The sequence below is a fragment of the Giraffa tippelskirchi genome, chromosome 1, assembly GCF_054371585.1.
Source record: "Giraffa tippelskirchi isolate mGirTip1 chromosome 1, T2T-mGirTip1v1.2.pri, whole genome shotgun sequence".
Classification (NCBI taxonomy): Eukaryota; Metazoa; Chordata; class Mammalia; order Artiodactyla; family Giraffidae; genus Giraffa; species Giraffa tippelskirchi.
In genome coordinates, this window is record NC_137275.1 from 29,036,804 (window position 1) to 29,062,060 (window position 25,257).

The 25,257-nt window shown below is 38.5% G+C and overlaps 1 protein-coding gene across 4 annotated transcripts in view; it reads right to left on the reverse strand.

Moving 5' to 3' along the window:
- Positions 1–25,257, reverse strand: part of SLC4A4 (solute carrier family 4 member 4) — a 367,906-nt gene that overhangs the window by 124,580 nt on the left and 218,069 nt on the right. For all 4 annotated transcript variants that reach the window (XM_081587203.1, XM_081587212.1, XM_081587193.1 and 1 more), the window contains one exon: positions 19,554–19,630. In XM_081587203.1, coding sequence (XP_081443329.1) covers positions 19,554–19,630 — 77 coding nt within the window. The remainder of the gene's footprint in view (positions 1–19,553; positions 19,631–25,257) is intronic.

Sequence of the window (25,257 nt, forward strand, 5' to 3'; positions counted from 1 at the left end):
TTTTTTCTGGTCATGCCACATGACATGTGCGAACCCAGTTACCCAAGAATCCATACCCTCTGCATTGGAACCATGGAGTCTTAACCACTGGACCTCCAAGGAAGTCCTCCAGTTCATTTAAATTCAAGCGGAGAAAAAGAGAATGAGCTTTAGAGTCAGAGTTATCAGCAAATCTCAGTTTTTCTTCTTACTAGCTGTGGTTACCTGGGGCAAATTATTTCACCTCTTTAAGCTGAATGGGAATAAAATGGGAATAATGAGTGACCTCTTTAAAATGGCAATCTTTAAAATCTTTCAAATGGGAATAACTAATAAGTAACTCCTTTACAGCTACGAGAAGTTATTGAGATGATGTCTGAAAGTGTTTAAGCCCAGTGCTGAGCAAGTAATAGGCCCTCAATACATGTGTTAAACGTAGGAATATTATAAGGCTCTGAAGCAAGGGAATATCAGTAGGTTCAAAATGATGAAAAGAGATTTGAGAAAAATTAAAAGACAGAATGTATAGGATATGTTGAAGCCTGGATAGAGGGAGTGAAACAGAAGGAAGGGTCCAGAATGACACACAAGACTAGAATTGCACTTCTTCAAATGCCCAGTGCTCCCTGACATCAAGAGCGAATACTTCACCAATACAGGTGAATAACAGATGCACCAGTGAGCCTGGCCAAGCACTAAAAATATGTGTCCTCAATTTTCACTGTATTTTAACCAAAGCAATAGTTACTGAGAAGATGACAGTTACTTATCTTTTGCATTTAGCCTCTTCAATCTGTAAAGTCGAGTTGATAATAATATATCACATGTTGTAAATAATATGTAAAAAGCTCCTAGTACAGTGACTGAATAGCACAGTGGCTATTCCATAAATGGTAACAATAATCATCTTGACAGAGTTTTAACATAATCCTAGGACCTACCAGAAACAGATGATGGGCAAAATAAGAAAACATTTCTCTCTCCCAAAGGAATAAAGTTATGTTGACACTACATTTAATTCAGATACCCAATTCTCTCAATTTCAGATAGAAATCTCTTTCCCCAGTCTGTATTATGGACTTAAAAATATATATTCATCCAGTACAGTGCCTCTCTACATAAGTTAATTCTACCTAGTGTACAGCTATGTGCATTTTAACTTAAAAAGTTTGCAGAGCTATCTTCACTACAGTAAGGCTGAAAAAAAAAAAGAACAGATAAATTGAAGGCTAAGGTGAACATGACTAGTGTAGCTATACTGTAAAACAAAAAGAATTATTCACAATAGCAGCATCAATTTATCTGCATCCCCACTTGTCATTGAATGACTGTGTTTTCAGCAGGAAAAAAAATACATGACATGGTTTACTTCTAACTCTCATCCTACCTATTAATATCTTAAAAGTAATATCTGTTTATAGCTTTCCTTCTCCCATCCCCAAAAGAAAGATCTTAAACACAGGGTTTCTTTCGTTCTTTCTGTTCCACAACCTCCAGCTGCCACTGGGAGAGAGGGATTGAAGAAGAAGACAAAACAAACAAACAAAAATTAGCATCATGGGGTTAGTGACTTCAAGAGAAAATTATAGTTTAAGGGGAAATGTTTCATGTGCGTTCTCTTCTGCACTTATCCCAGTCAGGATAGCTAATAAAAAACACAGACTGCTCTTTTAAAAACAAAAAGTTCAAGGGATGAGGGGTAAGAGGGTGGAACCATCAGAGGCAATGTAGACAACCAAGAGTCTAAAGTTAATGGCTTGCAAATACCCATGCAGAGTGCCTTTCTCATGTGGGACCCAGCAAACTCTGTTCTATCTGCTCTACCTCCATGGGGTCCAGGAGCCCGGCAAGGCTCTGCCAGAGGCACCATGTGAACCACCTCGGAGCTGGTGGGCCAGGCTTCTCTGTCTTCAATCTTTCCTGCAGTTCCCTTCACTCAGAATCAAAGGAAAACACAGGGCTCTTATCAAAGCACAGAGTGGCAGTTCTGAACTTGGGGTCGCTGGCAGGATCCCAGGGAGCCCATGGGCACTTTGAAATTACATGCACGTTGTTAGGCCTACACATTTCATGTTCATTTCTCTGGTGAAAGCCCCCTTTTTTCATCACAAACTCAAATGGATTCTTGACATGGAAAAACTTGAGAACCACTGTGCTGGACAGTGTTTGAACCAAAAACACACAAATGAAGACCTAAACTGTTACTCTCTGAGGTAGAGGCTCATTGTTCATACTGAACAATTTTTTGTGGCCCAAGGAATGGGAAATTTGGGATTTCTAAGCAATTGGGAAAGAGACACACAGAATGCCACAATGGAAAAGGAATGCCACAATGGAAAAATGCCCTCAGAATATATGTCCTTGGAAAGAACATTGTCCCCAACTGATTCTCCCAGAATTTTGGAACTGGAGGGGACCTAAAAGGGCCAGTTCTGGCTCCTTTAAGGTCCAGAGAAGCTAAAATTCATTCAAGATCACACTCCCAGAACACAGACAGGAGTAGAAAAGATGCCCTCTCCTAAGCCCTCCTCTAATTCTGTTTCCACCACACCACTGGAACAGAAAACAATTAAAAGAACCATTCATTGAAATACTTGGAAAAAAAACTGAGTGAAACTGAATAAATGCATAAGTATCTTTCACTTTGCACATTAAATGTAGTAACAAAAATCAGACCAGAAAACTAACATGTAGACATAACTCTTGAGACCCGTCTGGGTGGGTGCTTCCATATCTGATTGCTTGGGGTCTAATAAATTATCGATAAAATGGCCATCCACCTGGAGACAACAGAGGGAAAGCATACCATCTACTGACTTCTGAATGGCTGCCGGCAGTTCTCTCAGAATTCAATACTATCAGCCAGGAAACATTAAAACCAGGTCCTTGCAGGGCTAGAATGTACAAGGGACCATATGGTCCCGGCAGAACACTTCAAACAGGCAGCTGTACAGCTATAATTAAATCTGTAGTAGTCATCTATTATTTATTTAGCAGATTTTTGAAAATGTACCCTTTACTGAGGTCTCTGAGAACACACACCAAATTAGAACAACAGAAAATACTGAAGAAGCAGAGAAAGGGAAACAAGGGGCTGACACAGGAACAGGCAACAGCTTTGCAAAAATCTCCCCGAGAGCTTCTTCATTTGTACCTGACTGCGCACCAGGAGGTGATGATCACCTTACTGATACGAGTCACGAAGCCCAAGGGTCTGTTCACTCCTTTGTTCCACGGTACACTCCACTGCAAAGGTCTACCTCTTTGAATTTTGAATCCCTATGTATCATTCGACACTCATCAAATCAGAAAATCTTAAAAAGAACTCGAAAATGATTTAGTCCAACTTCCATCCAATAACCATATTCCTAATATCAAGTCATTTGTTTCATTTTTCAACGTGATAGTGAAAGAAAAAAGCATTCAACTCAAGAATTACTTCCAATATCACCTGTGCCCACTCCCCAGCCCCTGGCATACTTCATTCTCCTCTCTCTGGTCTAAGACATTCTGGAGAAGGAAATGGCAACCCACTCCAGTATTCTTGCCTGGAGAATCCCCATGGACAGAGGAGCCTGGCGGGCTACAGTGCATGAGGTCACAAAGAGTCGGACATAACTGAGCAACTGAACAGGCAGGCAGACCCTACATTATTTACAGATTTATCCCACAGTTTATAATCAACCTCTAAAAGACAGAAACTGTATCCTATTATTTCTACAACCCTGATTCCAAATGCAACACTTAGCCAAGAGGGACTTAATAAAACTTTCATTAATAAGTTTGTAATGAAGCTCTGGTTCCTATCTAATTCATACTAATATTAAAAATAAAAACTGCCTCCATGAAACATGTACCCACAAACACAAGTTTATGACAAGAGCAACAGACAATAAATACTGGAACGTAGGCTTCATGAATTTCCTATCCCTCAAACCTTCTCATCTCTACAAGTTATGGGTGAGTTACTTCAATTATTCTTCTCTGGTTAGCGCCCAGGCATCTCACTATCCTAGTTCCCATAATCACGCCTCCTCAACTTTTGAAAATGAGCACTTTTGGGGAACTCCCTGGTTGCCCAGTGGTTAGGACTCCACAATTCCACTGCTGAGGGCACAGGTTCAATCCCTGATAGGGAAACAAAGATCCCACAAGCCACACAGTGCAGCCAAAACAAAATACTACTACTAATAATAAAATAAACAAAGTTTTAAAAAGAAAATGAACACCTTTAATAAAAATCTGAATCCAATGAAAGTTACAAATTCTCTGTCCAAATACAGTGGAATTTTCTCCATTATTTACCTCATGTTTGAACTTACATAGTGTATATTCATTCCTGTTAAATTCTTTGTGGGTTCAGCGCATCAAGATCATTCTCAATCTTGATTCTATCATTTAAAATTTAAATAGCTAACCATGTCTGTTTTGTGTCCTCTGAGAATCTGATAAGCATGCATTGTGTCTTAAACCAAACTGCTAATAAATCTGTTCAGCAGGATGCTAAAAAGTACCATGGTTTTAGAAATTCCTTCCACATCTACATTGGTTATTAATCCACACACTTGAGTACAATTATTCTCTAGCTGAGAACCTCTGATGGTTGCAAGCCCTCAGATCATCAAAGTGTTTACCACTATATCATCAGGAACCTTATGGATGTTTTACTACCATACAACCAAGTGGCCTGCCCAGAAAAGAAAATGTAATATATAAATATACTTATGTTCCTCTATTTAAAAATATGGGGCAATAATTCAGATCATAAGTTGGCAAACTTTCTTTTAAAAAGGCCATATTAGGCTTTGTAGGCAACACACAGTCTCAGTCATATGTTCTTTTTTTTTTTTAACACCCTTTCAAACTTAGCTTGCCAACCATACTAAAACAGACTACCAGCAGGCTCACTACTAGCGAGCCACAGTTTGCCGGATATCATCTTTTCATCTTTGAAGCAAATGCCCTATTGGTGAAGACAAACATTTAACCAAAAATTCAAATAAGCAGTCACTGGATGACAGCTGTGGTGGACACCATGACAGAGAAGCACAATGGGCAAAGAGAGCTCATGACATAGGCTCTCTAGCCTAAACCAGGGGATCCCAGGAGACATCCCTGCTGAGGTGACTCAGACTGAGAAATTATGGGTGAACCCCAGTTGCCTGGGCAGGAAGAGCATTTCAGTCAGTGGAAACAGTATGTGCAAAGGGCCTGGGGAAGGGGACGACTGGCATAATAGTGGATCTGGAAAGTACACGTGCATGGTCAGAGTAAAATCAACGAGGGGGAGAACCTTGCAAAAGGCCTCTGGAGAGAGACTTTAAGCAAGATGACACAGGGCTTTGAAGACCATGCTCAGGATTCTGGGCTCATTGCAAAAAAACAGTTTCAAGTCATCAGTGATGCTCTCTGTACCCTCCTTCAAGACAGAGCCTCTCTTGTAATATCTATATACCTTATAGGCTTCCCTGGTGGCTCAGATGGTAAAGAATCTGCCTGCAATGCAGGAGACCCAGATTCGATCCCTAAGTTGGAAACATCCCCTGGAGAAGGGAATGGCTACCCACTCCAGTATTCTTGCCTGCAGAATCCCATGGACAGAATGGCCTAGTGGGCTACAGTCCATGGGGTCTCAAAGAGTCGGACACGACTGAGCAATAACTTCAACACTTTGTAAACTTTACACATTCCTAGGTTTAAAAATCACATGGTTTGCATGAATGTAAAAATAATTTTTAACATACTACTACAGAAGACTGGCTAGTGGTCTGTTACTTTCAGGAAAGAAAAGAGGAAAAAGAAAACATCACCACTATAAAATCTTACCTGTATACTCATATTTAAATATAAAATCATTCTAAGTTAAGATCTATTCTAGTAAGAACCAGAAATTCCCCAGTGTTTTATTTTGCTACTTACTCTTGAACCATTCCCAAAATAACAAATATATTGTCTCATTTATTTCACTGGTTCCATTTTCCCCCACTTTGTGTCATAGTTTGTCTTATTCTTCTATTCACAAGGAGGCAGGAGAAAGCAAGTGGGGAAAGGGAAGTAATATTTTTTAAGCACCTAATCGATCTGTGCCTCGAATACTTCACATATTCTTTACCTCTTTTTAGCCTCATAAGAACAAGAAAAGTTAAGTTTTACCCACTTTTTCTAAGGCTTAAAGACATTAAGTGCCATTCAAGATCACTTACCTAGTAAGAAGGGAAGCCAACACCTCTAGGATTATATAAAACCCAAGCTTTTCTACTATATTTCCTATTAACCCGGAAAAGTTTAAAAGGGCTCTAAGTCTTCCATTCCTTTGATTTAAATCCTTTTCTTCTATTCTTTCCACACCAAAGTATTACAACTCGTGAATTTAGATCAAGAAGGCACAGCTAAAATGAAGCCAGCATAGTCTATAGTGTAGTTCAGACTATCACGGCACAGATTAAGAAATACACAAGCACAGGACCATATAGCCCCTAGTATACCATTAGAGAAGCGAGAATCTTCTAAAAGCCTTTTATTTTCATTTATTTTTGGTTTTTATTTTAATAAAACATGCATGTTGTGCTACATTAGCACATCTCTGAAAAATGAAACACTACAAAAAATCTTTTAAACTGGAAACCAAAATGTGACATGAGTCAAGGTCTTTCAGAAGAACTGATTACACTCCATTCCCTCAGCAGGACTTCAATCAGGGGCTTCCACAAAGACGGGTGGTAATAAGCACAACGTTGCCATCATCTCCCAATATCTCTTTATGACACATATTTACAGATGTTTTCATAATGTCCTGATGAAAAGAGCTACTCCTAGAGAATTCCACACTTTGAAAAAGAGCTTCATCACCATTTTAAGTAGCAGTGACAATCGTTATTTTTCTAAACAAAGTCTTCCTCCAGAATGAGTGCCTGGGGATATCGTCTTAGAGCTGATAATTCAACAGGCAAAGGATTATGCACCCAGTTTTTCTTAATACAAAACTTCAATGCAGAGGCTACTCACTGAAAGTTCTGAAATTACTTTGCTTATTTCTTCTTGTCATAAACAAGCTGATATGGAAACAGACTTTATCCGTAAGTGTCATGTGAGAAACAGAGTAATGCAGCCACAGGCACTATGAGAAGAGAAACTTCTTTCACCTCTGACCACAAATTTTTCTGAAAGCATGTCATCCTGATACATAGTTGTATTTCAACTTGACTTGTTCTTTTTAAATTTTAATAATATACTTGGATCTTACCATAATGCACTCCTGGACTCAAAATTATAATAAAAATTTAAAGTGAAACAGAGTTATAACAATGTATGGAGTAGAAATATACAATAGACTATTACTCAGCCTTAAAAAGATGAAATAATGCCATCTCTGGTAACATGGATGGATCTAGAGATTATCATACTGAGTGAAGTCAGAGAAAGACAAATACAGTATCACTTACACATGGAATCTAAAAACATGACACAAATTAACTTATTTACAAAACAGAAATAGACTCACAGACATGGAAAACAAACTTATGTTTACCAAAGGAGGAATGGGGGGAGAGGGATAAATTAGGAGTCTGGCATTGACAGATATTGAATATAAAACATTAAACAACAAAGACCTACTGTATATTACAGGGAACTATATTCAATATCTTGTAAAAAAACAATAATGTATATAACTAGTAAATTCTATAATAAATCACAGTCAACGATAAATCCTTCCCAAGTCTGATATGCCTCACCCCTACCTAATTTCACACTATTTCATATCATGCAAAATAAAGTAACTCATGTCTAAAAGTAGAGTGTTGGACAGTCCACAATTTGAAATCTTCTCTGCTTGGGAAAACTTGGCAATACCATGTCATCTTGCAATAGAACATCTTTCTGTGCTTGTCAGCTGACTTTTCCAATATGTCCTCATGATACACTGTATTTTGTTTTAAACAAAGGAAAAGAAAAATATTTGGTGTTTTCTGTAAGGTATGTCAATCAGCCAGGTAACTATGTTCACTGAGCTTTCGATTATGAGAAAAAAATGTATAAATGAATTTTAACAAATTAAAGAGCAAACTATATTTGAAATGTTACCATTTATATGATTGTCCTAGCTGAAAAAATTTTAATGTACGACACGGGCAAGGATGTTCATGTCAAGCAACTGATTAACCTAATGAAATACTCTGTCAATGCTCATGATAAGAAATACCAATTTTCAAAGCTGCCAGAATGAAAATATAAGACCTTAACAATACTTTCAGAAATCATCTTTCTCTGAGAAACTCTCAGAGTCACAGTCATTTTCTCAGTCTTTAAAAAAAAAAAAAAGATTTTTTGAGAAAAAAAATAAGTAGAAGCTGATTCTTCCCCAATTAGCCATCATCATCATGACATCAACAATTTCCACGACTCCTGCCTCTCCCTCCACCCCAAACTCTCTGCCTTTCCACTCCCACCCCATAAATAACATTAGATATTCATATAAAAAACAATAACAAATAAGTGAGTCCCTGTGAAATGACAAACAGTAAGTGCTTAATGGTATTAGAATTTGAGAAAGTGAAAGTGAAAGTCCCTCAGTCGTGTCCAGCTCTTTGTGACCCCATGGACTGCACAGTCCATGGAATTCTCCAGGCCAGAATACTGGGGTGGGTAGCCTTTCCCTTCTCCAGGGCATCTTCCCAACCCAGGGATCGAACCCAGGTCTCCCTGAGACAGGTGTTATTAACATGAGTCAGAAAACCCAAAGATGCGTGTAAGGAAAAAGTGACACTTGACTTAGGTCCTGAAGGAAAGGCAGAACTTGGAAAAGCAAAGAGGAAAAGACACACGTGGGTCCCAAAGAAATGTGTGTGCCAGACCACCATCCACGGCAGGCGCATCAGACACATTCCATGGGTGTGCAGGCGGCGCAGTGGAGTATGGAAGCGAAGAACATGAAACCCCAAAAAGCCAGATTAGCAACGTGAATCTGAGAAGTGAGGAACGACATCTAAAATGAAACTGACCTCCATCCTAACCAACCTTCCTGTCAAACAAAACCAAAAATAAAAAGTAGTGTGTGTGTGTGTGCGCTTAGTTGCTCGGTCGTGTTCAACTCTTTGTGACCCCCATGGGCTGTAGCCCACCAGGCTCCTCTGTCCATGGAATTCTGCAGGCAAGAATACTGGAGTGGGTAGCCATTCACTTCTCTGGGGGATCTTCCTGATCCAGAGATTGAACCCAGATCTCCTGTCTGAGCCACCAGGAAAGCCCAAAAAGCAGTATAAATAATGAAAATGATGGAGATAAATTAAAACTTACATAATATTTAAAGTACACTAAGCACATTCTTTTTTACGTAACAACTCTGTAAAGAAGGCAGTTCAGACTGAATTATAAAACCTTATCATGAATCAGGAAACAGGTTTAGAGGGGTTAAGGCACAACATGCTTATTTAAGTCTTCAAAGCTATTCCTGTGATCAGCTTAAAAAACAGTTCAATAATAATTGTTTTTTCCTCTTTACCAGAAAAAAAGTGAAGGTTACAGTGATATTTATCTATCAGACCTAATGACACAGAATTGAACATATATCCGTAACAAGAACTAATACAATATGAAACAGCCTGAAAGTTGAGAGACTGTAGGGTGTTTCTCAAAGCACAAGTAAAATTTTGTAAATCAAATGAGTATCCACCATGGTCTGTGGACAAGGCAACTGGTTAATTAATGTAATCTACTTTTTCTAATTCTACAGGTAAGTATAATTTTTAAAAAGTTTTTAAAAGGTTAACATTAAAACCCTGTTGTATTTCATCAAATTTTGGGGATTTGGCCAGTAGGCCATTATTCAAAGAATTTTAGAAGTCACATTATATTCCAATTGTTGGATAAACCAAGTCATTCACTTGTGCGTACCTGGTAAGCTGCAGAAAATTACATTCCAATGTATTTCTCACATTTTCTACCTATCTCCTTCTCCAACGAAGAATGTTTTATTTGGCTGAAACTCTTATCTTCTGTTATTCATGTTCTCTAAAGTGAAAAGATGCTTCTATAATCTCTCCTTCCTCTTTGATGGATGGCTCTGGCCCAAACAGTTATTTATCTTGCCTTTCCCTGAACTGCTGCACTTCACTGTCAGCACCACACACTTATTCGGTCTCTTCATCTAGATATAAACTCACATTCTGAAATCATATTTTATACTTTATTTTCATTTTATCAGCCCTCATTGACCTCCACCACCACCACTCAGGGTATGAGCACACAACAAACAGTTAATCCACAGAATCTTTTAATCACTGTGAGCAGAAACATCCAATCACCATAAGACTCAAGAATTTTTTTAAATTGTTGGTTTATTCAATAACAGTTTTGGTGATTAGCCTATTCAGCACAATGCATGCCCCAAGGACAAACCTAAACTCATAAATTATCAATCAAACACCTGGGGCTTAGGATCTAAAAAAGACCATAAGGCAAAGAAGCAGAATTCACTGTACTCGTTCACAGCACAACCCCAAGGCCAGTGCTACCACTCAGATGCTATTTGACTTCAGAAAAAACTACTTAATGTCTTTGTACCTTAAATTTACCAACATATTTATATAAAACAGGATTGATAATATCAACCAAAGCACTAGTATAAAAAAGTGCTGAATGTGTGTTTGTCATTATTAACTACTCTTTAGAGAGGAACGGACTCATCACTTTCAGAGACAGCCCCCAAATGGTCAACAGTGCCACTAATACTGAAATTACAATGGTGTCCTCTAAATTGACTTGGTTACTTCTAGCCTCTTGTATGCATATGCATAGAACACTGACTAGGCAGTAATATCGACTGGGAGTGATTAACCACTGCCCTTCAGATTGTAGAAAGAATTACTGCTACCATTTTAACATGGCAGCAGAGAAAACGGAAGCATGGTAGTTTTCATTTCAGTTCAGTAGGAGAGGGTGAAACCAGACCATTGGTGGTAACACCCAGAGATATCAGAAAGCTCTGCTGGCAACTGATAAGGTCATGAGATTCTATGGAGGTGAAAAAATCAACTACCACTGACCACTCAGACAAGTGAACCAGAAACAGTGGGAAACCCTTCTCTTTGTGAAGAAGAGCAAGAAACACTTCCTCCCATGGCTTGACCTCTTTGTAAACCTACTCTACAGAGATTTCCTGTTGCAAGGGAAGGAAGGAAACAGCAAAATCTGCAAATACCTCCCAACATGCAATGAATGGTCTGCTGATCTTTTCATCAGTTATCCTAGATGACAACACTCCTCATAAAGGCATAAAATTTTCATTTAACTCGCTCTACAGTATGTATGTAAGTTCACTTAGAATTCTCTTGAGGGTGGAGGACTGGAGAGGAAAGAGATGTAGGGCCAAGCTGCAAATGTGCTGGATAGGGCTTCAAAAAGAATACTTGTTCAACCCTTCCTGCAAGTTTCCTTTTTGTTCCAAACACTGACCACCAAGAAGGGCTCTTAAGAGGAAGTCATTTTTGGTTGCCAAGGAAATTCTCACAAAGGTGTCTCTCAGAGCTGAGAATAGCTTCTCCTAAAGGAGAAGCAATCAGAAACACACAGGCAGCCAGGTCTACGACCACTGTATTTCTCACCTCTTTACCTCAAAATATAAGGCAGATTAGCCAGCTCAGAGATACAATTAGACCAGGAGAATAAACCCAGTTTTAGCCTTGGTATTTTCAGCTTCTGCAAAAAATAGTCCCCAAAGTGAACCAGGAGGCAGATGCTAGTAACCGGGATTCTTTTCACTTGAATTCAGTCGCTAAGCTTTTAGTGGAGTGAATCACAAAGTAGAAACTCAAATCTGACTGGCAAACAGGATCCTAGCAGTGAGAAAGATTTATTCAAGTGTTTAAAAGACCTGGGACAAAACTGACATAATCTTTTGGGAAGGTAATTGGCAATACAAGGTGATCCAGCAATTCCACTTACAAAAATTTCTCCTTCGGAAGTACTCATGAAAGAATGCAAAAAAACAAAACAAAACAAAAAAACTCAGTTACAATGAGGACATTTCGTAAAGGCCTGCTTGTAATTGCAAAGAAATAAGTAAATATCTATTAATAGATCATTTAAATGAAACATGATTCATGTGTACTATTCAGCCTTTAAGGAAAACAAGGTAGATGTCTGTGGTATTGTTAGGTTTCTAAAAAATCCAGTTCCAGAACAATGTGATCTCATTTGTAATTTATATAAGTAAGCATACACATTTTTATGCCTAGAAAAAGTCTAGAAGACTATATCAACCTACTAATAGTGGTTATTTTGAGGGTGAGAATTTGTGAACTTTCTTTTCTATTTTATTCATTTTTGTTCTGCTTGAATTTTTACAGCAATTTTGTATAAGTATGAATCAGAAGAAAACTAAAGTTTAAAAAACACTGTAGATAATAAAATGTTACTACAGCAGGTAAAGAATAAGTCAATGTTTATAGTTACATTTATTATAAAAGTTTTTTAAACATGCCCTTAGGGTGTTTACCAAAACGGGCTGTTGCTTTCTGGTTTTCCACTTTCAAGAGGAAAAAAAGGTGTTTTTTGTTTTTTGGGTTTTTTTTAATGACATTCTGATCAGAGGTAGGTAATATGTGACATGAGAGCAGACATCCATCAAAGATAATTGTTGATGGCATTCCACTGCTCTCTGCAATCTATTCTAAGTATATTCTTCGCATTGGGATACAGCAAACTGCTACATACTGAAAAGAGAAAAAGAGTGACATAAAATATATAAAATGCCAGATAACCATTAAAAGCATATAAACCCAGCAATGCCATTTGTTAAATGGTGAACATGGGATAGCCCTGTGGTGTTCCTGGAGTTCTTAGATTCTTTCATGGGTACCTATGGCTCAGACAGTAAAGAATCTACATGCAATGCAGGAGACCCTTGATCGGGAAGGGTCGGGAAGAGCCCCTGGAGAAGGAAATGGCTATCCATTCCAATATTCTTGCCTGGAGAATCCCATGGACAGAAGAGCCTGGCAGGCTACAGTCCATAGGGTCCCAAAGAGTCACAAACAGTCAGACTGCACGACTAACACTCACTCACTTCACAGGTACAGGTGAGATCAAGGCTCAGGAACCTCTTAGGCAGCTGTGTCCTTCATCCAAACAACCCAATGCCTCTTTCAGAACAATAAGGAGTAAGCTGCTTATCACCATTAAATTCTTAGAGAGACCTCTGGTGAAGGTCTCATGAGTCATGTGTTTTACCAGGCGACATCAAAAAGAGCATGTAAACAGATACAATCACTCATAAGCTCAGTCTCACTACTCTTGGTGGCCTATGTTCAGCTTCTAGTGCATTAAAATATTTTAATTTTTATTAATAGTAACTAATAATTTAATCTAATCAACAGTGCATGGAAAATATGCTAACTAGGAAACTCACTTTCTTCCTTATAATACTTTCATGGTACAGAAGAACTCGCTTTGTTGATAGGAATAAGGTCTTGACACCTACAGTAAACCCATTAAGAAACTGGCCCATTAAGAAACTGGCTCTTGTCTATTGAGCTGTTTACTGCACTGCGGTGTTCATCCAGTGTTTAATTATAGGAACAACACCAGATGATCCAGAACATTAGCAGATTCTTCCATCCCATCACACACTATTCTCAGTGATCTTTTTTCAGAGTAAATCAGAACACACCACTCTTAAGGTAAAATTCCTACACTATTCCTACAAAATAGTGTCTCTTGGTACTTAGAATACAATTCAAAGGTCCCCCTGTGTACTTCCCTGGCCTCATCTACCGCTGCATACCTGCTTCCTTTGCTCCAGTCACTCTGGAATTTTATTTCTTCCTCTGTCTTGAATACACACTCATTCCTGCCTCAAGGCTTTCCTCTTGCTTTTCATTCAGCCTAGAAACCTCTTTGCCCAGATATTCTCTTCTCTGAGTAACCCTCCTACTTAAACCAGCTTTGCTGTACCTCTCCACATTATCCTACTATATTTTCTAGATAACATTTAGCATTGCATAACATTATCCTACTTGTTTATTTACTTATCTTCATTATTTATTATCTATCTGTCCCCTAAAGCACAGAAGTTCCACATGTCAAAAGATCTGTCTGTCTCATTTACCTCTGGAACCCTACCACCAAGAACATTTGCTAACATAGAATATACTCTTTACATGGATCAGTGAGTTCAGCAGCCTACAATTATGGGGTGATTAAGAAGTTCAAATTGGCTGCAGCTGGCTTTAAATTTTACATGGTTCTAAATTTTACAAAAGATTTCTCCTTTTCTCACCTGAAAACACAACACAGAGCTTAGATTACCTGAGACAAGTTTATCTACTTCACTTTCAAGCTGACACAAAACCTGTTTTTAAACGAAGGCTAGCTTTCTGATCTAGATAAATGGCTTTCACAGGAAACACAATAGTATGAAAATGGGGAAATTCAACTGTCAGTTTCAATTGGGACACAGGTTCTTAAAATCAGCATGAATATCTGTGCTTCTCAAACTCTACTAATAACAATTAGTTGTTGATTCTTTCAGAATATGGGAGAGAACAGAAGGTGGGAGGAGGAGGCTACAGAAGGTTAAATTTCTTGTAGAGAAGGAAAAGAGAATAACAAACATCAGTTTTGTTCATTATCTCAGTGACAAGCTAATCCTCTGGGAAAGGGGCTCCAAAGATAACCACTGCCATGGTGTTGCCAGTTCTCATCAAGGACTTCTGGTCATAGGAAACTTACAGGCACAGAGACCCTCTCTGCAGTTACTAACAATACAGTAACTAAGGACATCTAATGACTGTAACCACCTCCTCACAACATGCCTTTCTTCTCAGGTTTTCACAGATGTGATTCCATCTGGAGCTTTCCCAGCAGTGTCTCACCGGTCCCTGAACACATGCAAAGGACAGTATCATAACGTGAGCAAATACAATCCCTTCCCCACCGCTGTGCCCTCTCTGAGGAGTAGGGCAAGACCACCCAGTGCTCTATGTGAAACAGAGGGGTTTCTGGCTGAGCGGTGAAAAAAGAAATGCAGGTGCTATTGTACTTTTCCATCAATATGAATACGAAATAGCTATGAATGCTAAGGGAAGCTGTATGTGAGCCTCAGGATGGAAATCAAAATGATGAGAGCATCATCTCAACTGAATTTAGGTGAAAGTGAAAGTGTCAGTTGCTCAGTCGTGTCAGACCCTTTGAGACACCGTGAACTGTAGCCTGCCAGGCTCCTCTGTCCATGGAATTCTCCAGGCAAGAACACTGGAGTGGGTAGCCATTCCCTTCTCCAGGGGATCTTCCTGACCTCAGGATTAAACCCAGGTCTCCTGAATTGCAGGTGGATTCTTTACCATCTGAGCCACCAGGGTGACTCACTCCTATATTCCACATGTATAAGAAAAGGATTAGGGGGTTGTCCAATCACAAAATGTGTCTTCCTAGATTCCATTTTAAGACAGTCATGGCTGAGCAGTTTCAAAGTTCTATACGGTTTACTGATTTCATCCTCTTACTCCCTGACAAAAAATTTTAATTCCGGTCTATCTCTACAAAGACCAGGATTTCAAAAATAGGGATCACAAAGTGTATTGAGGATAACACTATACTTAAAGATAATGCCAGAAATGATTACAGTACACTTTAGAAATTAACGTTAGGCCCAGTTCCACCAGGAAACCTATGGATAAGTTCTCAGGTAAGCTGGCTAAATAACCAGTATCAAGCAAGTGATGACTAGTTACAAAGTTACAAGGCTATGTGTACAGAAGTGTCTCTCTAAGCGTCTGCATGAAATTTATCTATTGCTTTCACTGCAATCTACAGACTGTGATTTCACTTAACATTTATGTAATTTTGAGATGTTATTGCATTACTGATAAACATGAAAAAAAAAAGCCCTTTGAAAACAGTCATCGCAGAGAGACTTCACTGGCAGTCCAGTGGTTTAGATTCTGCACTTCCACTTCAGAGGTACAGGTTTGATCCATGGTTGAGGAGCTAAGACCCCACATGCCTCACAGTCAAAATGCCAAAACATAAAAAACAGAAGCAATATTGTAACAAATTCAATAAGCACTTAAAAAAAGAAAAGATACACACCAAAAAAAAAAAAAATCTAAAAAACACAAACGTAAATAAAAAATAAAAATAAATTAAAAAGTCATTGTACCACTAAGCACAGTATTTCCTTCAGAGAGTTAAAGCTACAAGATAAAATAATAAGAAGGAATTTTCTTGTCCTCACAGATTTTTCCATACTCACATGAAAATTATAACTAACCCACTGCATTTGATAAGCACCCACAGAAGTTATAAATTTTTCTTTCAAGAACAGAAAAGAAATAAAAGGTAACAGAAAAACAAATCAGTCTAAGGTAATTGGGGAAGATAACTGGATAATGAAGCAAAAAAATCCTCCATAGCAACAAAATAGACATTATTTATGTACATTTACAAGTCAATGAGCTCCAGATGTATTTTTTAAAAATCTACTTCTCCCCAGGTGTTTTCTTTTTTTTGCCTAATAAATATAGCATCCAAGTTGGAATATTGTTGAAGAGTTGCATCATCTAAATTTTGGCGATGCTCTTTCTTCTGCTGTTAACTATTGTGAGCTATTTCTCAATAAAGCAGCCGCTACTGAAATCGTTAAGTACTAGGCTTGGCAGAGCCAAAGAGAAAAAGTGCAGTCCACAGATCTGTTTCTTCTGTTTTCCCAAAACAGAATCTCATAAAAAATATGCCCTCAAATTTTGTCACTATATAGCTGTCAGAAAGAGAAATCCTGCTTCTCTTTGTATCTCTGAACATTAAACCCATTCCTTGTGCTACTGGGAAGTTACGTAGCTCCAGAAAGCTGTGAGGCACCGTCGCAACTGTTCAGATTGTATCCAGGCAGAATAATCAGTCCATCAGAAAACTTCAGTTCCAGTTGGATGGAAGGTTTTTGGGCCAACTTGGAAAAGCATACCGAACAAGTTTGACTTTACTGCCAAGATCATTTCCAGGACATTGGCTAATTAATTATAAAAGCTTTTTCAAAACAAATTTGAGCCTGGCAACTTTTTTTCCTACCCAAACAGAGAAAAAGCAGGATAAAAAATAAAAAGCCTGAGTTTATTGCGGGGTTTTGTGTGTGTGTGTGCCAGGGTTTCATCTTCTTAGCAAGCCTATTTTCTTCTTCTCACCAGAAAATGATTCAGGAGCTTTTGTATTTGAAGTTAATAAGACGGTAGGTATATAAACTGGAAATATTAGTTTGCATTTGTACTCTACTTTTGATTATAGAGGAGATCGTGGGTCAGTTACAAAGCGTCTCTTCAAACTCTTTGGTGGGAAGCAAAGATGAAGTTTCTTTCTCTTTGAGGGGATGAAGGGTTCATTGGATGAACAATGGCTATTGTATTAGATAAATGAAGATGGACAGTTGCTCTTTATACTGATATACTCATCACCTGCATTTTCTAGCTTTGAAAACAAAAAGGACAAAATTCCTGAATCCTCCTGGTTTCAACATCATATGAACCTTGATGAATACGAGACGTTGGAGACAGGCATCAGAGATTCTGGTTTTAAGGATGACACAGGCTTTATTTAGCTACATCAACACCCCAAATCATAAAGTTCCAACCTATTTCTTCTAACACGAGAATCAAAATCTTATGTAATACACATTTTAAACCATCAAATTTCTTTTGTATATGCTCAGATATGAAGACAACCAAGAAGGTAAGACATTTCTCTCAACATTCACCAGCAGCTATTGACAAATGCCCGATAAGAGAAGAACTGTCCTCAGTAAAAGAAGTCTTCCTGAGAAATTGTCAACCCAGATATTCCTAACTCCCTTATCCTGTATCAAGGCACCAATAAATCTCATAATTAGAATGCTGCTTTTGTCAATCCATGGAGCCAAAATGTACAAAATAGTTTTGAGTCAAATTCTCAACAAGTCCCAGTGGACTGAGTTTTCCCTTTCAGTACTGTTATGATCCTACCAATGCATTCAATATTTAGACGACCATCCGCCACAGTATTTCAAGAAGTAGGCCAATAGTAGGGAGGAGTGCCATCCATATTAGCATTTAAGACTAGGCAGCAACTTTAGAAGTCAAGAATTAATCTCAATGCTGGGGAGGGGGGGTGCAGTAATTAAGCCTAACCAAAGCAGAGTCTCTCTTCTGGGAAACACAGTAAGTTAAAATGAGAAAGATTACACCAGATTTCAGAGAATCTTCAAAGTTGCCATATTCTGAACTTAACTTGATAGAAGCCAGTATAAGCTTTTGACCTGGGGGGAAAGATAAGAACAATAATATGAAAAGTGTATTGAATTAGGAGAAAATTGGGACAGGGTTATTCCAAAGCTGGTTAGAAGGAGAATAAAGAATCCAAAAGTCACTTTACAAGAAAGAACATAATTTCACCTTTGCAGGACTTTTGAGAATTCACTAAGGTCTGAAAACCTCTGTCTAAAGAGGAAAACTGTTGTAAATAAGGCATCATTGCCTTAGGAATATATAATTCAGATTTATTTATTTATTCAAGTAGAATTTTCAACCCATTAGCTCAAATAACTCATTTTATTCTTTAATGCAAAGTACAAAAGTGCCGAAGAATTGATGCCTTCCAACTGTGGTGCTGGAGAAGCCTCTTGAGAGTCCCTTGGAGAGCACAGAGATCAAACCAGTCCATCATAAAGGAAATCAGTCCTGAATACTCATTAGAAGGACTGATGCTGAAGCTGAAGCTCCAATACTTTGGTCACCAGATGTGAAGAACTGACTCATTCGAAAAGACCCTGATGCTGGGAAAGATTGAAGGCAGGAGGAGAAGGGAATGACAGAGGATGAGATGGATGGAAGGTATCACCGACTCGATGGACATGAGTTTGAGCAAGCTCCGGGAGATGGTGAAGGACAGAGAAGCCTGTCAGACTGCAGTCCATGGGGTCACAAAGAGTTGCACATGACTGAGCGACTGAACAACAACAAAGTACAAAACTATACCTAGTCACCATGTTTAATTAGTTCAAGTCCAGATACTCACTCAACTAGGAAAATGATCCAGTTCCTATTATATTCTTTTTAAAAGAAAACAAACTGAGGTTCAAAACTTAATTGTTTTTCATTTCAAATAGGTTACTTACCATATATTTTAATTAACAAATACACAGCTAACAAGACTAGCATTACCTCTGCCTGAAGTATCCCCCCAAAGTTCACAACAGACAGCGTTCCCTAACCCTTCACAGTTCACTAGAGCACTTTTTTCATAAATTACCTTATTTAAGCACTACAATAAACCTGAGGTAGGAGTTATTATTACTATTTTAAAGTTGAGAGAACTATAGTTTCAATATTTAAACTGCCCAAGTGAAGACCTCTGGACTAAGCTCCCTATCTTTTGGACTTCAAATCCCTTCACAAACTGCTTCCCCTTCTTTCCAAGGAAGTGAGAGAAAAAAAAGCCATCAACACGTATTGGTTCACTTTAAGTTAGGAAACCACCATTTCTTATCTCTTCCCAGCATCTTCCAGATATACATTTAGTCTTACACTTTAAAGAAGCAAGAATTCCTGGCTTACCTGGTCCTTCTCCGGTTTATCAGAGATGTCATTCAGGCTGGAAGAAGTCAGATTCCTGTGGGTCATGGCTGGGCTACCTGGAAAAACAGAGGGGGACCGTCACTAAAGACTTTTTGTCAAAAACACAAAGCTTTTGGTCGTACACTTCATGAACGCTAACAGATGATGATGGGAATGGTGATGGTGTTTGAGCTGTGTTAGGACTCTCCCAGTGAGTCTTCCAGAGTTGGAAAGTAAGGTAACAGCACTAACATGGTTAAACAAAAAATATGTAAAAAATCTCAAAGACCTTGTTTAAGTCTTCTTTATTGGCTTTATTTCAAGATAAATTCAACTTTGAAAGAAAGGTGTAAAACATTTGTAAGCATAAAAATAAATTTACTCCTGGTTTTGGCTTGCCCTTTACACACATCCTAATCTATTTCTTTGACTATAGACATGGACTCCTTCCTCATGTCAGCAAAGCTGGCTCCAGGACAAAAGGCCTGGACCTCCTCTCCCTCAGCCTCTACAGTCCTTCCTAGGCACCACCTGCTCTGATCAACCCCCAAAACCATCTGCATTCCATTCTCTGGCTAACATTTTGATCAAGAATATTTCTCCTTAGTGGGCATCTGAGCCAGGACCCCTATACTTTTCCCCGGTGTTATCACAGCTCCCCTTACCTCCTGCATTCCCATTTACCAGATTAAAATAAGCATATCCCATCTTCCTCCCTAATACACCAAACTTCTCATTCACGTCAAGGGACAGATTTTATCAGGAATACTCCATGGGCAACAAGCTCCCCAGCAGTAAGGCTGCTGCAGGTAAAATCCACTGGCAAATCAGCCAGTGACTTCAGACGCAATCACACGAGAACAGAGAGGGGGGATATCTAGATGAGAGACCATTTTCAAATAGACTGGTTAATCAACAAAATACTGAGCTTTCATTTTGCAGGTGAACTTGAAATTTCTTGGCTTACTAAGCAAAAGAATAACTTTTCAAAGGCAGGGTGTTTGACCCACCCCTGCAAGGTGCTGAGTAATGTGTTCCCCATTTAATCCTCAGCGATCTGACTCAGTCTGTTTTTCATACTAAGAGGACAAGGGTTGAAAAACAAGCACCCAAGTTTGAACACAGCTTCACGCTTGCTTCCATATAATTCTTTATATCACAGATTTCCATTCCTTCAGGCCAAACATCAACACAAAATTTTACCAAAGACTAAAATCTACTCCTAATAATTTAATGTCTATATAACAGCAGCTCTTTAAATAATATAATTGTCTTTAACTACTAGATCAATTTTCTTGAGCTGGCAAAACCAGAATTATTTTCCACTCTGCTGCATTTCATTGAGTAAGCATGGCCTAGATCTCTTAAACCCTTTACCTGGTAGGATGTTTTATTTTAGGGAAATTTAAGCATAGGGCATTTTTCAAAGGAAAGTAACTTCTGAAAAGCTGCTTTATGAGCACAATTAAAAGAACCTCTTTGAAAGCCACATTTTCTTCTCTGAACCGCATACAAGGTTTCTAGGGTCCATTCAATACAAAAGACACCAGGCACAAACATGAATGCCCCCAAATAATGCTGTGCTTGAAACTAACAGGAATTGATGAGTACACACAATTTTGTACTTTACATTAAAAAACAAAACCAGTTTTTTTTTACTAAATGGGTGAAGATTCTACCTGCGTAAGCAAAAAAAAAAAAGAAAAAAGAAAAAAACTGAACTACATATTCTTTTCTCCTCTGAACTTTAAACTTTTTATCTTGTATTGGGGTGTAGCAGATTAACAATGTTGTGGTAGCTGAAGGTGAACGGCAAAGGGACTCAGTCATACATATACACATATCCATTCTTCCCTCAGACCCCTCTCCCATCCAGGCTGGCACACAACACTGAGTAGAGTTCCATGTGCTATACAATAGGTCCCTGTTGTCATCCATTTTAAATACAGCAGTGTGTACATGACTATCCCAAACTCCCTAACTATCCCTCCCCCTCAGCAACCATAAGTTCATTTCCTAAGTCTATGAGTCTCTTTCCATTTTTTAAGTAAGTTCATTTGTATCATTTCATTTTAGATTCCACATATAAGGGATATCATAAGATATTTCTCTTTCTCTATCTGACTTAACTTACTTACTGAATTATATATCCTTAAAGCAAAGGTCTGTCTAGTCAAGGCTATGGTTTTTCCAGAAGTCATGTATGTATGTGAGAGTTGGATCATAAAGAAAGCTGAGTGCCCAAGAATTGATGCTTTTGAACTGTGGTGTTGGAGGAGACTCTTGAGAGTTCCTTGGACTGCAAGGAGATCCAACCAGTCCATCCTAAAGGAGATCAGTCCTGGGTGTTCACTGGAAGGACTGATGTTGAAGCTGAAACTCCAATATTTTGGCCACCTGATGCAAAGAGATGACTCATTTGAAAAGACCCTGCTGTTGGTAAAGATTGAAGGCAGGAGGAGAAGGGGATGACAGAAGATGAGATGGTTAGATGGCATCACTGACTCAATGGACATGAGTTTGGGTAAACTCCAGGAGTTGGTGATGGACAGGGAGGCCTGGCGTGCTGCGGTTCATGGGGTCGCAAAGAGTCGAACACGACTGAGTGACTGAACTGAACTGAGAGCAATGAAGCCCTAGCAATCCGAAGTTAAAAGCAGCTTATGTAAATAAATAGGTAAACTGATTTCTAATTGTCAAATCAACTGTATATAAGCATTAATACTCAAATGAATTTGAAAGCAATTTTTCACTAAGTAATTCAAATTTTCAAGGCAAAATTCTAAACTCATTGATTTACATTGGAAATTCTTCATAAATACCGAGAAGGTACATTTCACCCAAACACTGTCCTAACCGCTGCAAAATCTGAAGCAAACAAATAAGGTTCCCATTATAATGGTAATCCTGATGACGTTACAACTTTTCCAAGAAAGCTCATATACTGCCGCATTTCTCTCGTTTCTGAAAAACAGTTACAGGATAGCTATCTATATTTGTATTATGTTGCGGGGGGCGGGGGGACATAGATAAGGCACAGGAACAAGGAAGATGCAGGAACCAGATGGAGAAGAAGAGGCCACTGTTAGAAACAATCACATCCATTGTCCCTCCCAACTTTATCTGATTCTCATTAATAAAAGTAATATTAACAGCTTCACTGATGTTTAACTTTGTAATACGCTGAAAGAATTCAGAAGTCAACACTTCTAGGTAAACCTTAAGCAAGATGATCAGCATTCTTGCACCCTTTCCCACTTCCCTCCCTAGTAAACTCTCCACCTCAACCCTCCAACACCCTGAACCAAAGACAAAGGCTTCCCAATGTTCCAACTCAGTAGTTCCCAAAGCATGGTCTCCAGACCAGCAGCAGCAGCAGCACCTGAGCACGTATTAGAAATGCAAATTCTTGTGAGTCACCCCAGACCAATTATATCAAACGCTGGGTATGGGGCCAAGCAAGGTGGGTTTTACCAAACCTTTGAAATGATTTTGAAGCAAGCAAAAGTTGGAGAACCTCTACTCTAAATAAACCAGTTTCTTAACCAGAGGGTGTGTCCTAGTTGGGACTGAACTGCATGAAACATACATAAATTGAAGTAGCAAAATAGGTGGATCTGATAACCCGTCTTCCTCCAATCAAACCGTCACATCTCAAGCGAATCATGGAGTTAGCTTCTTGCCACATAAACACACACAAAAAGGATTGTACACAGCCTTTCCTCTAAATCTTCACCTACACAATCAATAGGCTTCCCTGGTAGCTCAGATGGTAAAGACTCTGCCGACAGTGCAGAAGACCTGGGTTCAAGCCCTGATTTGAGAAGATCTCACGGAGAAGGATCTTGTGGAGGAGGATGAAAAGGCTGAAGCACATAACCAATGCAATGGGCATGAACTTGGGCAAACTTTGGGAGATGGTGAGGAACAGGGAGGCCTAGCATGCTGCAGTCCATGGGGTCGCAAAGACTCAGACATGACTGAAGTGACTTTAGCACGCACACATTCAATGAATAACTTCGTTATCAGAATTCACTATTTAATCAGCCTTTTCCAGAAACATATCATCCAAATCAAAGAAGGCAAGGACAAGAGATTACAAACCAGATTATACCTGGGAATCAGAAATTTCCACGTGGCACTTTAGCAAACCTGGGAAACTTTCACAAACAGTCCCTAACAATGTTCTACCATGGATAATTTGTACCCAATAGTCAATAAGACACTGTCACGCTAAGTCAGTGTTTTCTAGAGTTTTGGCCTATAATGTAATCTCAGTATACTGCAATATTGAGTGAGTGGGGGTAGCAGAAGCAAATGTCACTGTGAATCAAAAAGGTGAAATAGAAATGTACCCAAAAGTATGCTACTTCTTGTGCAGGTAAAGATTCATCTACTCAGAGCAGCAGAGGATGCAGTGGTTGGATGGCATCACCGACTCAACAGGCATGAATTTAAGCCAACTCTGGGAGATAGTGGAGGACAGAGGAGCCTGGTGTGCTGCAGTCCAGGGGGTTGCAAAGAGTTGAACACAACTTAGCAACTGAACAACAACAACCACTAGTAGGCCTTTCTATCTAATATACAGGGCAAATGAATGTTTTATAACTGCTCTTGGTCTAAAGCAATTTTGTTTTTTCACGTCTGATTTTTACAACAGAAAAAGAAGAACCAGCCTTGAGTGAATAATCATAATAATTTCCATATCACTGTATTTTGGCCATAAGAAAAAGAAAGCTTGGAGGAGCACATTTTCAAGCAGTTTCACACAATCGAAAACAATTTCAAAGTACCCACTTGGCAGGTACATATTGTCTTCTATAAAAATTAATTACATTCTGTACTAAGTTTGAAAATCATTGTTATTCTTTAGCACACATGTAGCAATTCATAAAGTCCTTTGTAACTGTATCTGTTAGATACTATAAAAAGAGGTAGGAGAATGTACAGCATAGAAAAATGATGATACTTATATGTGTACATGTTAAGTAAAAATGTAAATACGTATATGATGCAATGACACATAAACTGACCTCCCCATCTCATACCCTCATAATGAGCCTATGGGATATATTCTCTGTACACCTCACTGACTCAATGATACTTTTTACCCCTTTGTTGACATAACAAATTTACTAGAAGATGTGTATATCTAAGATTAAGGGTCAACTAATCTTTCTGAGCACTAAGTACTTTAATTTACATTATCTGACTTAATCCTCAGATAAACACTCTGAGATCAGTATCATTATTACCACTTACACGTAAACAAAATGAACTTCAAGTTCATGATCACACAGCAAGTGTCAATTTAGATCCAGATCTCTTAATAACAATCTAGGGGTATGGGGGGGTGGGATTGGTCTCTCTCTGTTATTTACATAAATAAACATATAAACTTCATCATTTCTAATGAAGAGAAAATATAATGTACAACCACAAAAGATATATCCTATTTCCATGGCAATTATGTGCAATATAAAATCACCAAGGAGGATTAAGCCAAAAATGTTCTTGGCTTCCAATTTAGTTTCTCCCAAAGATGGAATCTGCATTTCTTTTTCATTTTCATAAAGTAAAGGAGAAAAATATTCAACTCAGCTACTCTGCTTGCCACAGTGATTAAATAGTAGCCCAAAAGCACAGCTCTGTGAAAAAGAAGAAAGGATACTAAAAGCAATAGCAAAGTAATTATAAAAGCAAT